The sequence below is a fragment of the Microchirus variegatus genome (genome assembly GCF_963457635.1).
Source record: "Microchirus variegatus genome assembly, chromosome: 3".
NCBI lineage: Eukaryota > Metazoa > Chordata > Actinopteri > Pleuronectiformes > Soleidae > Microchirus > Microchirus variegatus.
In genome coordinates, this window is record NC_139804.1 from 18,789,370 (window position 1) to 18,803,097 (window position 13,728).

The following is a 13,728-nucleotide window of genomic DNA, read 5'->3' on the forward strand; positions in this document are numbered from 1 at the left end:
TTTTTCATTAATTATTGCACAGCCTCTCCCCCTTAAGTGTCAGATCATGCGGCACGAAAAACAAAAGGTATATCTGTTTTGAAAGAAGCAAAATTAGAATCTGGGCTCATCTGTCAAAACCTGAAGGAATTTTCTGTCTTTTGTCATCTAATGACAATGACAAGTTCATGTCCATTCAACAGAAACACAATTATTTTGTCATCTTTTACAGACATTACAAATGTCTTGCTGGCACGGCGAGTAACAGAATGAGTGAGTATGACAGAGTTCGATTTTTCAGCAAGTTTATTTCAGTATAAGTGGTTTTGAAAACACCTCACACTGTTTCTCCAAACATCTCTGCTTTCTTGCAACCTCCGAGATAAGCAAGCGACACATGAACACCTTCAGACACGACCAAGTCCAACTTTCCTCTGCCCCAAACGGCATTTTGAAGCAAATCATTTGACAAGAGTTGACATTAAGACAATTGTGGAGCAAACCATCACATAAGAACATATAATCACACTTTGTACATGAGTAAAAACCTGACTAAAAACAGACTAAGAGGCCAGCGTACAGCAGCTGACACAGGACAGAGCAGTGATCCGACAGAGTTTACCAAAATGCCCTAACACCAACCTCTTCTTCAGCCTCATTAGCCTGTGTGTGTTTGTGTGTGTACTGTATATGCAAGCATGCATGTGCACTTGTGTTCTACGACACAAACACAATTACATAAAGTTCAAACGCATTCTAATAAGGCATTATGTGGCAAAACACAGAATCAGAAAAAGAAAAAAGAAAAAACAGCATCAATGCCAGAAAAATTGGTTTTTAAGGCCAAGAAAGAAGACCAAATATGAGACATTCAGGGTGGAGAGCATGAACACAAGCCTCACCCTTTAGAAGACCTTACATGTTACAATTCAGACATAATAACAATAATAATAATAATAATAATAATGAGATGATGAGTTGAAAGATGAAAAGAAATATGTTGCAGGAATTTTCTGGGCTTTAACCTGACAAATAAAAATGTTTGCTGCTCTGGGTCGCTTTATAAATTCACCGTGTCAAGGGCAAAAAACGGAGAGCGTGCATTCACTTCACAGGTGGTGATTGTAGCATAATGAGCTGGGACAGTACCTTGGAAAGTGTAGATACAGTATAAAAATACATTCATGACGACGTGTCAACAAACAAAACAAGGTCAATAAGAGCAGAACACCACCAGATCAAATGGCTCAAGCTGAGAGGCAAAACACAAATTATCAGTTAATGGACTATAGTGCAAAGTCAGGTGACGGGGCGGTGTGTTATACATTTACAGACGTACAACTATGTGATTCTGTACATACTGACACAGAGCGATTATATCACCCCTGTCCAATCGACTGGTGCTGACCAAAGACTTGTTCAACTGCCCCATAAATGGACCATCCAAATAATTAAAACAGGTTTTCTCTCACACTCCAAAAATCTACAGTTCTTACTTTTACACTTAATTTTCTTTCAGGTTTTCAGATATCAGTCTCTGAGATTTCTGCCTTCTTCCCATGACTATGTATGCAGGTGGAAAGACAAAACACATTTCTGATTATTATGCAAACAAAATAATATAAATCTAATAGAATATTATACAACTTTTCCTATTAATGAAAACCTGCCTTAAAATTAAAGGACCAATGTGTAGGATTTAGTGGCATCTAGGGGTGATGTTGCATATTGCAACCAACTGAATAACATTTTCTATCAAACATGGCAGTCTCCTATGAAAAAAGGACCTGCTCCAGTGTAATATAAAAGGCTCATTGTGGGAAAATGAAAACAATTGTATTTAAATTATGTTGATAGATACACTAACTTACTAAGGGGCTTCAAAATGTCATACCTGTCAAACCTTTATACAACTATGATAAGCATTTGCTGATAAAATGTATTTATTACGAAAAACAACAACAAAAAGCAGAGAGTGAGGAGATGTTTGCTACTCGCTAGCAGCTAGCTTTGAGGCTACTGAGTGTGCTGGTTGTAACTGGCTAACATGAGCTAACTAGCATTTTATTGGTTATTTAGGCAGCCATAGTAAGTGTCTGTACTGCATGTTGAAATTATACTAGAAGTTATACTGCTGATATTTAAGCAAGTGTAAGAAGATATTTTGTTTTTGTCTGTTTTTTTTAAACCATACAGTTATAAACTGCATGGTTTACTTATGGCACGTTTCCACGACACTGTTCTAGCATGCCTTTTTTTTGCTTTTCCATTAGGGATAGTACCTGGTACTTTTTGGGGACCTGCTCTGGTGAGGAGTAGATGAGCCGATACTAAAATGTGATGTCAACAGACTGCTGGCCACTGATTGGTCAGAGAATGTCGTCACTGGAAGAGTCATGAGTGTGACGCCTGACTCAGGAATCAAACAGAAAAATGTGCAACTGTAGATCAGTTAAGAAGTCTTTAAAATCCTGAAAACATACCTTAATCTCCAACATTTAACAAGGACATTTCTAACATCTCAACATTTAACAGAGGAGTCTGGTTTATTTGGTGTCAGCACAGCTGAAATCCGGAGATCACAAGCCCAATCACAACCCGTTCAGCTGTATTTCAGTTCAGTGACTGTGTCGGACGGAGTCTGTGTTCTGGTCATGCAGGAAGCACTGAACTTATCTTTTTATTTAACTGATTCAGTAAACCGAAAACTGCTTTGCCCGTCTAGTTTGTGTCTTTTGTGACGTCACGTCAGTTTCGCACAGCCATGCTATGAAGATCCCACCCACGTTGAGGAGGAACTATGAAGTAATGGAAACAACATGCCTGACACCATACTGTGCCGAGTCAAGTCGAGTAATGCTAGAACTGTATACTAGAAAATCGCTAAAATTATGTCGTTAGCCCGTTAGCCATGCTAACTCCTACAAACTTCCTCCACATTATTTCCTGGACCAACAGATTTTTTTTTGCCTGGTAAACTTTGCACCATAACATCTTGTCTTCACTGTGTGACCAAGGTTCTGTGTAAACAGTCACAAAAGGGCAAATCTGGATTATTGAAGGAACAGTCTCTGAACATGGCTGCTGAAATCTCACAGACTAATATCCTAAAACCTCCGACTACATACGAGAGGTATGTAAAAACTGAGTGTATATTTTTGCATGAATCAGCCCTCAGCTTGAAACTCTTAATCACGACTTAAATGAGCTGTGCCTGCCAGTCATTCCACCCACAGCTGATCCCGTACCTCTTGTAAGGTTTCTGTACCTATTCAACAGTAGATGGACAGTGCTACCTAAGCCATGGCGGTGGTGGTGCTGATGGTGATGGCGGTGCTGTGCTGGTGTCCGCTCCGACACAGTTCCCTGAGAACCCCAAACACACTTCCTCTGTGACTACAGCTATGGCAAAAATGCTGGGGACAATAATTTGTGGTCCTGAATGATAAAAAAAAAAAGAAAAGAAAAAGAAAATGCACATTTTACAGAATGATATGATACAGCATTACAAGGAGAGAACATTTTAAAAGCCAGTATTTACAAATATTTACCATCTTGGCAAAGCTGTGAGGGTCAAACTTTGCCCCTCAAAGCCATAGATATTCTCATATATCGCGGGACATGTGTTGCCTCTACTTACAGACAGAACAGTGTGCTGGTGGTGGAGAAGAGAGTAAAAACAAGTGTACCTATGGGGACACTACATGGTGCCAATGGTCAGTCCAATCACAGATCTGTTTGGTTGACTTCTTTCTTTCTTTTTTTCTTTAAACAAGAATCAACAGTTTTCAAACTGGTGATCAAAGACAACATTGGGATTCTGTAAACGAAGAAACATGATCCACCATAATCTCATTCAAAGCCCTCACACGGGGCACCAATGTAACATCGTACACACCGTACTGTCGCCAAATTATGTAACACTCACTGTTCTGATATTTTCTATTTTTTACATTTTGTATGCAGTATTTACCCTATTTTAATTTTGTGATTTTATTTTTATGTGTAACATTTTATACTTGAGTCTCTGGATGCTTATGCTTATTTTGGCTTTAAGCAGTGAACCGCTTCCTATGGATAGTGAGTTTGCATTACAAATAGGGTCTCTCTTTCCCTGACACGCTGCACAAAGTCAAATCCTTCACAGTTTGTTTCAGAGTCCACCTCTTCCTCCTTGTCCTTTTTTGACCCCATACATACATATATATATAGATTTAGTATTATAAAAAATAAGTTATTGCGCATCCAAAAAAAAGTGCATTGTATATTTGAAAAATATCTCTTTCTCTTGTTACACTTTTCAATTTTTCTTCATGTTTCCTGTTAATTTGGGAAGAGGGGATGATCGGAGGGACGGTAAATGGGCAGTGGACGGGGGCAGAAGAAGAGAAAGGTAGACGGAAGAGGAGATTAACAGGTAGTGGAGAGATGTGTTGCTACGCGATGACCATGGGAACATCGTCTGAAAAGCCACTGATCATGGGAGCGTCTTCATCATCGTCACCTGGAGGGAACAAAGGAGAACGTAAACAACAATATATTTACTGTAGGACAAATGGATGCAATAATGCATTTGTTTATGTATTAAATGAGGATATTAGGTAGTGACTATCATGATATTCGGTTAAAATGAATTTGTGACATGTTATTAAAAATCTGGAAAACACTTCAAATTGAAAGGTGATAAAATGAGGCGAAATTATAATTTTTCTGTATTATGTTTAATTTGTGTGCTCTGTAAGAACAGCATACTTGTTCATGGTGTGCAGTTCTTTTTCACATATGCTTTCCATTCACTTTAATTATGATTGAAAAGTTTCATCAAGCATCACCACGAGAAAAGAAAATGAAGCACCTCAGAAGCTAATATCTTCTGTCTATGATCTCCTTGGCCTACTTACTCTATCAGCAGGACACTAAACACAGTCAGAGAATATGTGCTTGTGTGTCTGTGTGGTTTTAAAATTATTGTTAAGGGCACACTCAAGTCAGTTTTTAAGGTTTACGATAAATTCAAACACCTGCAGGTGTTGAAATGGCACAGGCAAAGATTTTGTGTTTTTACTGTATCCCTGTGGAGCAGCCCCTGGGGGTGAAGTTTTACATCACTCCACACATGAGATCATGAGCTCCACTGCTGCCTCCATAAGCCTCTGGCAGGAGAGTAAGCAGTTTACTCACTGCGGTCTCCAATCAGAAAAGACTACTGGTGAAATAAAGTGGCAAACATATTCTGAAACTATCGCAGATTTTGTACCACATACAACCGTACCAGAAAAGTTGTAACTGTTCCTTCTCCTCAACTACTATGGCAACTGTATTTTCTTTGACATGTCTCGTAGCACAGAGACAGTTGTAGCTGTGATCTTTAGAAAAGTTTCTCATATACTATTGCGTACATTAACTTGAAAAAATTATGACATCAAAGCCATACATAGTTACCAAGATATTTTCAATATAAACTCTTTCTTTCTGTCGTTAATCCATGCAAGACACAGGAGGGGGTAAAATGGAAATATAATCTCCCTTATACAATATTTTGACGACATCGTTTTGCCATTCGCCTGTAGCGACGGTAAACTATTATTACTATAACTATTTTTGTCACACTTTTAAGGTAAATTGAGGTGTTGGTTGTTGTTACATTTTAATTAAAAAGTTTAAATATGAAGTTCTGCCTGATAAAATTATTATAATTAAAAACTTTTAAGGAAAGTTAACAACTATGACTTTCTAGTGCAGTAACAAAAACATGATCCGCGACTAAACAGCAGTCGTTATAGCTCCTCGTCTAGTGACAGAATCACAGATCGGTCCTGGACTCTGCTGACCTCTGCCGAGCATTTCTTCCTCCAGAAAAATATTAGACGGCCTGACCATACACATCTCAGGAAAGCAAATGTGTTCTTACCGAGTTCATCCCCAGAGGAGAAGATGGCAGAGCCCAAGCGAGAGTTGTAGTGGGAATTGGCAAAGGCTGTGAAATTGTTCTGCAGTCGGCGGTGTCGCAGGTACAGCGCCACCAGGCTGCCACACACACCGAGCAGCAGCAGGAAGAGGACGGGGACCACGACTGCTGCCATGTCCCCTGAGTGGCCCTCGCTGCGGGCGGCATCAGCGGCTCCTGGACAAGTGGAAAGGAACAATTACAGCGTGAGTAGAAGTTCACAGTTGCTACTAAGTTATTATTACCATTTATCATTGCTATAGCTATCATTTCATAAATTAATTAAATGGATAGTTCAGGTTTTTTCTGTGTTTTTGTGTGTAAAAGTATTGAATAGGGGTGGAGGGAAAAATGGATTCACATATGAATCGCGATTCTAATCATCCACGATTCTGAATCGATTCATAAACTTAAAAAAACGATTCGAAAAAAAAAAATGAAACTAAACTAAACTAATTTTTGTAACTTCTGGGAGAAAAAGGCAGCGAGGCTAAGCTTTTATTCAAGCAAGTTATTTTTTTTTAAAGTAAGTATGTTTTTATTTGTTTTGAATTAATAAATGTTAACTTTTGTCTTAAGTTTGCCTTTGTGTGATGACATTATCTTATACAAACTGTATTGTTTTGATGCCATAATTTGCCTTAACACACTATGCATTGTATCAATTTTTGAATCGAGAATCGTTTGAATCGAGAATCGTATGAATCGAATCGGTTGAATTGAGAATTGATTTTGAATCGAATCGTGACCCTAAGAATCGGAATCCAATCGAATCGCGAGCCACCCAAAGATTCACATCCCTAGTATTGACCATCTGTTATCAACACTGACTTTATGGAGTTAAAACTTACCAAACAAGGCAGCAGTTGACAACAGCTGCTGTATCTCTGCTAGCTACAAATGCAAAGTTTATCAATGAACTTTGGTGCAGGAGAGAGTTTATAAAATTTGGTTTCCAGCTGAAAAAAGGCTTCCAAATGTGAGATTAAGTGGCAAACACTTTTGTAAGATGTTGTAGACTTAAGAAGGCATATACTTTATTAGGTTAGCCTTTTGTTAAGTGGCTTAAATCTGATTTTCCATCTGTCCCCTTCTGTTCAGACTGCTGGCAGTCACATTATCAGTCCGAGCCAGTGTCTGGTATCATGCTTGTTCGTGTAAAACGCAGTGTGCTCTGCTCAGTGTTGATTATGTGTCAATATCTCACACAACAACACTTCCAAAACCTGAACTATCAATGTGTGTAGCTAAAAGCTGCAGTACCTGCTGTTAGGTCATTGATGGGCAGCAGAGCGGGTTCACCACACAGCTGACCGCTAAGCAGGCAGCGAGCCTGCACCGAGAACGTGTAGTTGTGTCCCTTCAGCAGGTTGCTGATGCGGAAGTATGTTTCTGTGGTATTTCCCAGGTACAATGTCTGGTTGGTCACACTGTCGTACACATGCACTTCATAACCCTGTGAAGAGCACATCCAGGACATTAGGGGTTAGGATAGAACAAAAAGATAAATGCGAAAACGATCACTCTTCACAGGCATATTCATTCATACACTGGTTCTACAACTAATGTACTTTTCAGGGTCAAAGGTGGGATACACCCTGGACAGGTCACCAGTCCATCACAGGGCCTCTGCGTGTTTTTGGACTGTGGGAAGAAAACCCACGCACATACAGGGACAGCATACAAACTCCACACAAAAAGGCCCTCAGTCAAACTGGCATTTGAACTGCTGACCTTCTTCCTATGAGGCAACAGTGCTAACCACGTCTCTGCCATGTGGCCCATGTACTTTTTTTTATTATGCTATATTATCATTATTTAATTTAAGTAAGGTGGAAGACAATGTTATAACCATAGATAATACATAAAGATGGACATAGTCACAAGGTTTATATACATGTCGAGAAGAAAATGAGTTTACTCCTCAGTTGATTTACACGCTCATTAAACATTTTCCTGAGGTTTATGGTCTCCATCACTTTAGGTCTAGTCCAATAAAACACAATGTCCATTGAGTAAATTATGATCCCATCTGGAGACAAATAGAGCCATAAAGCAAAGAATGCTTCAGGCCGTGACCATGTGGTGTTATTTACCCTCCGCTTCTTACCAAACTTCACCCTCTCATCCAAAACAAGCCACTTGGTTGTAACACTGTGTAAAAGAGAAGTTTGTGGTTAATGGTGTCTCACCCTGGTCTCATTGAAGTCCTTCTCTCTGACAGCCAGACTCTTCCAGAAAAGGAACACATGGTCATTCTCTGTCAACATTTTTAAGGCCTCAGGAGCTGGAAGAGGAACTGCAGAAGAGGAGACAATGCGTAAATTTGGTGGAAACATCTCTTGGCACTGAGACACAGCACAAGGAAAACTGCATCACATCATGTGACAGTTATTTAAATGAGAACAACTAAAATAGTACATGTGGTAGGGATGTAACGGTTCACCAAACCCACGATTCGATGCAAACTTCAATTTTTGACTCGTGGTTCTTTTTAAACCTCGTTTTTTAAAAATATACTGAAAAAACTTTTGGAAAACATCCAGAAAAAACTTCTCTTTTGACCAAAATAAACACTTCTATTAATCTCTTAACTATCCAGGAATACAAAAACATAAACATTAAAACCAGTCTACATTGTCTAAATAAATAAAATAAAAATGAAAAACTTCTACTCTGACGTATAACAAAAATAAATAAAAGCACTTTTCTTAAGACCAGTCTACATTCTCTAAATCTATCTATAAATTCCAGGAAAGTCTGTCTTGCTGTGTGTGTCTGTGTTACTCACTATCTCACGGTGTTTGGAGAAGTAATGCAAAAGATATCGGTAAAAGTAGCACACATTTGCTTTCGCTGCTCTCGCTGCCCTACTGTGTGTGTGTGTGTTATTCGCATATCTCTTGAACCGATGTTCCGATTGATTTCAAACTTGACAGGTGTCTTGCTACAGGCACGACTAAGCGCAGTGCCAACATTTAGATGTTCTGCGATGCAAAGGATAGCGGTAAAAGAAGAACACACTGTCTTTCGCCGCTCACGCTGCTCTACTCCCTCTCTCACTCACACAGCACTGTGAGTGAGACACTGTGCCGTGAAGCTGAGGCAGATGAAGATAGAATACGTTTCAGAACCTAAGTCTTTTGAACCAAGGTTTTCAGTTTCGGTTTAGAACCATTACACTTCTTACGTGGTAAAGAGGGTTGGGATCGATGATTATATTCATGGTGGTGAATCATTATGTCACTTTAACCATCTCAATGTGTCTGAAGATAAATATTCTCTTTAAATTCATATGTGATGGATTACAGCTGAAAAGTACATGCGTGTGTGTAACCTGTGCTTAGAGTGAAGCTGGCCTCCTTGCTCATGTTGAGCAGACGGACAGAGATGCTGTATCGTCCTCCGGGCTCCAGGCCTTTCAGCAGGTACTCCACTGTGTTGTTCTTTGTGGTCACCTTATAGTCTCGCTCTATTTTACGGATGACGTCCCTCACATGAACTGCATATGTCTATAAGGGCAAAGAGGAAGATACACTAACAGGTTAGATATCACTTTGTAAAGCTTAATAGCAGATGATTTGAAACACAACACTTAAAGCTTGAAAGTGCATGAAAAGCACATGCAGAGAGTCTCCTCTTTACAATGTAAGTAAATAGCCATAGTCATAAATATGGCCAGAGCCATAGTTAGAATTGTAACAATATGAAAACCTTAGCGATCTGTTATTAAATGGGACTTCCCATGTATATTAAATTTAGATTACCACTAAATTCATAATCGGGATCAGTATTAATCTGATGATAGAGTGCCTGATCATGCACATACACACCGAATGTAGTTCAAATCTGAGGGGTTTTAACAGGTTTTTTACAGTTTTGCCCATTATAAGAGATTGAGATTTCAGATTATTATAAAATAAACTGTAGATAGAAAAATGCTAGGAGGACAAACCCACACTCATGAAATCATCTCCTTCAAGGCTGTTAGGCTTAAGTCAAATTATATATCTCACTGCTGAATTGGAAGCACTTGTCAGTGCAGGTGTGAAGAGCAGCATTTGCATATCTGATTATCAGTTTTTCCTCCCCGCTCATTAACTCTGGCAGTTTGTATGAAACACCCTCCAGATCACATTTCTGATGCTGATCATATATTCATCATATCACTAACACGAGACAGTGCTGTACCAGAAATGTATTCGGGGCATCGTAGGGCGGCTGCCATTTCAGCATGGCCTGGGTTTTGTCTACTCGCACGCGATGGAGGTTCCTGGGTGGCAGCCTCTCGTTGGGAATCATTTTCACAGCAGCATAGTCAGAGGGAGGACCAAGGAAGGGGGAAACGGCACGCACCTGAGGACAGACAAAAGATGACAAAGATCATGATGATAGTGATGCTACAATAACACAAGGAGGAACACAATGCATTAATCAATTTATCGATGACTATTGTGTGTTTTGCCAAGTATTTTGCTAATACAATTGATCAGTTTGAGTGTTTTTTGTTTTAAAGAATAAAAATTGTCTCTCTAATAATTTTTAAGGATCTTAAATGTAAATATTTTCTGGATTACTTGCTCCAATGATTAATTTTAGTTTAAGATTATGGAAGAAATAAAACATTTCAGTACATCATAATTTCGAAACGATGAGATACTAGTCCCCTAGTCCTTAATCTGCTCCCAGTTGGACGTGCCAGGAACACCACCTGATGGAGTTGCCAAAGTGGCATCTTTACCAGGTGTCCAGACCAACTGGCTCCTTTCTACACAAAGGAGCAGTGGATCTACTCCAAGTCCCTCTTAGATGGCTGAGCTTCTCAACCTTCAGAGAAAACCCATTTCGGCCACTTGTAGCCACGATCTTGTTCTTTCAGTCCTGACCCATTGCTCATAGGTGAGGGTATTGGGAAGTAAATTTTAAATTTCTCCCTTATATGCCACTAAATCCTATACACTAGTCTTACATGCACAGTCAGTGAACACAAAAGATGACAGGACTGCAGGAGGACACTAAATAACATCAAACTGTGAGGTAATTGATATAGTGTAATATGTCCAGATGTCAGCTAACAAAATACTGGTTGCATTTTAATCATTAGCAGTGAATATCTACCTCTTTTTGCTATATCTGCCTTACATATCACAGTAATGCAGCAAAGTGATATTGGTTATATTACAGCCTGTCACGGCAGTGATGCAGAATCATCCACATCAGCATTTTAATGCACCCAAGAACCCCACAAAAACAACAATATAGGATAATATTATTATTATTATTTTATTTTATTATACTTTAAAAGTCTTTTAGATGAAATTAAGCTATTGTCTGATAATGTCAATGATCCAATGCATTTAATCATTATATTCAATGTGAATGTCACTATCAGGAGCAGCTGTATTTGCTGGAGCTACAAATATGGAACATGTTAAACACTCTGATGTGATATTATTTGAAAGTCTGGCTCTAACTGAAAAGAAACAAAACATAGTTAGTTTTTTTAAGTTCTGTCTTCCCCAATTGACTGTTCACTTTAACTCTCACAGTCGAGCTGTGGAGCACATCATGGTTCCCATTAACACCTCAATTTGACAAAAATAACACAAAATAATTTAACACTTCTTTGGTGACTTTTTCCCCTCAAAGTGAAAAGACTGTGGATTATTTTAGGCCATGTTACTTTTAAAAAATGCTTCTCTGTTCGCATTCCCTGGCTTTATGCCAGCACAGAGCTCTCAGTGTGAAAACAGCTTGACATGACTGAGAGATTAAAGTGTGCTCTACTTGAGACTTTTGGGTGTTAAGACATCTGCCCAGATGTCACAAAATCAACAAAAAAAACCTGTTAACAAACAAAAAAGTGCCAAAAATTCTGACAACTGAAGCCAGAAAGTTATCATGCTGATTATAGCAAGTACTATGAAAACAGACATGTAAAATAATGTATACCTCAAGTTACTAAAGAGTCCAGGAGCCCATCACAGAAATACTAGACCAATATTAACCCTGGTCTCATCTCTCTCTCTCCTAGTTTGAAGACTTTTTTTTAACAAAAGAACAAGTTTGCTTTGGAAGTAAATCCTGAGCGTCGCCTTCAGCTGGACACTTTGAATGACCACTATCCAGCAGCTCATAAGTCACCATCCATGCATTCAAGTGGAACTCGTAATGATGATATACAAGAAGTAGTAGGAGTCAGTGGCTCCTGTTACCCAGTTGCTCAACAGAAAGATTTAGGAGGTCCTTTGTTCCTGCTGCAATTAGGCTTTTTAACAAGAACTGCTGACCCTTGCTATTGATTATTGATGTTTTTACCTATGCTTTTACACTGTGTAATTTAGCGTATTTTATTTCTGTACATTATGTTTAGCCTCTGCATGCCCTTTTGATGTTGATGTTGATGTGTGGTGCCATTATGCATTATATAGTATTGCTTTTTGTTGCACACTATACACATGGTCTCTGTTGTGCATTGTCTTGTTGCTGTATAATGTCCATGGTAGCAAACACGTTTCCCCTTTGGGGAGTAAGGAAGCTAATCCTATTCTATCCTATACACACTGTAGACAAAGCATCCTGGAGTCTGCTTTCTGCTTACAGCAAGTGAACATGTCACAAATGACAGCAAAGTGTTTAAATAGGATCATATTGTGAAGAAGGTAAACAACGCAATATGAAGTCAGCGTAGAAAATATTGACATCTAGTGAGGCAGAGGTTGCATATTGGACCTTTAACAACAAAAGGAAGTTCATCACACTTCCAGACTTGAAGGCATTAAATGTAAAGTGGAGCGAAATAGTCTATAAAGATCCCAAAGACTTACCAGGAACAGATACTGTTCATCACTGTTCACTGTCACTGTGAGGCTGAGAGATGTGGTGCGGACCTGACGAGGACTCCGGTACAGATCCAGGAAAGAGGTGGCATAAAAGATACCGTACATCTACACACACAAAAAAACAACACTCATATGTAAATTGATTCAATTAAGTGGTGATCGTATTGGCTTACAAAAGAAAACCTAATTTAAAGACATAAGATCCATTTCTGAGAAACTTAACTGTCTTAAAACTGAAGAGTCCTTGCATTTATTTGATTAGGAGTATTTATCATTTTCAAAGACAAAACCCTATGTACAATAGATCAGAAGTTCCACAGCAGACATACTCCCTGTGTGAACAACAAAGGTTTAGCATCGCAGCTGTCACAAACTGTTCCAGACTAAGCCTCGGGCCTAAGACTGTAAATAGAGCCCACAGGAGGTGCAGAGCGTTCAGATCCTCTCTCATATCACCTGACATAAATTATGCTAAAATGTTATTGTGGAATTAGTGATCAGCTACACCCCCGACCCAGAGCTCCAAAAAAGTTCTTTTATGTTACCTGAAACTAGATGTACCAAGCAGCATGAAAAAAGCTCCATGTTTTTCTGTCCATGAACATAGAGCTGAAGTGACAATGTGTAAAAGCTCTAGTTTTGTCTCATCAGTCCAAAGAATATTCTCTGAGAAGCTTCACAGCTAGTCAACATGCCTTTTCTGACTTTTACTTTGACACATTTCTGGGTGTCGTACCTGTGCGGGAGGTCCGCTGATGGTCCAGCTGCAGTCCACAGCTGTCTGGTTCAGAGCCCTTGCTTTCAGGAGGGGTTTCTCTGGCTGGGTGCCGGCGGTCTGATGATGAGACAGTGCGGTGGGACTGTCCCCGATGCTGGTGTGAGCCCATACTGCCACCTCATACACCGTCCCTGCTGTCAGGTTTGTAGCTGGAAACAGACGGCACACATCAAATGACAATA

At 39.3% G+C, this 13,728-nt stretch overlaps 1 protein-coding gene across 1 annotated transcript in view; it reads right to left on the minus strand.

Moving 5' to 3' along the window:
- Positions 1-320: 320 nt before the first annotated feature.
- sorl1 (sortilin-related receptor, L(DLR class) A repeats containing) overlaps positions 321-13,728 on the minus strand; it is a 91,317-nt gene continuing 77,909 nt past the window's right edge. The window contains exons 41-48 of the mRNA XM_083886153.1: positions 13,505-13,695; positions 12,754-12,873; positions 10,118-10,282; positions 9,264-9,438; positions 8,119-8,225; positions 7,190-7,382; positions 5,891-6,103; positions 321-4,483 (exon numbers count right to left, since the gene is read on the minus strand). Coding sequence (XP_083742279.1) covers positions 4,416-4,483; positions 5,891-6,103; positions 7,190-7,382; positions 8,119-8,225; positions 9,264-9,438; positions 10,118-10,282; positions 12,754-12,873; positions 13,505-13,695 — 1,232 coding nt within the window. The 3' untranslated portion in view covers positions 321-4,415. The remainder of the gene's footprint in view (positions 4,484-5,890; positions 6,104-7,189; positions 7,383-8,118; positions 8,226-9,263; positions 9,439-10,117; positions 10,283-12,753; positions 12,874-13,504; positions 13,696-13,728) is intronic.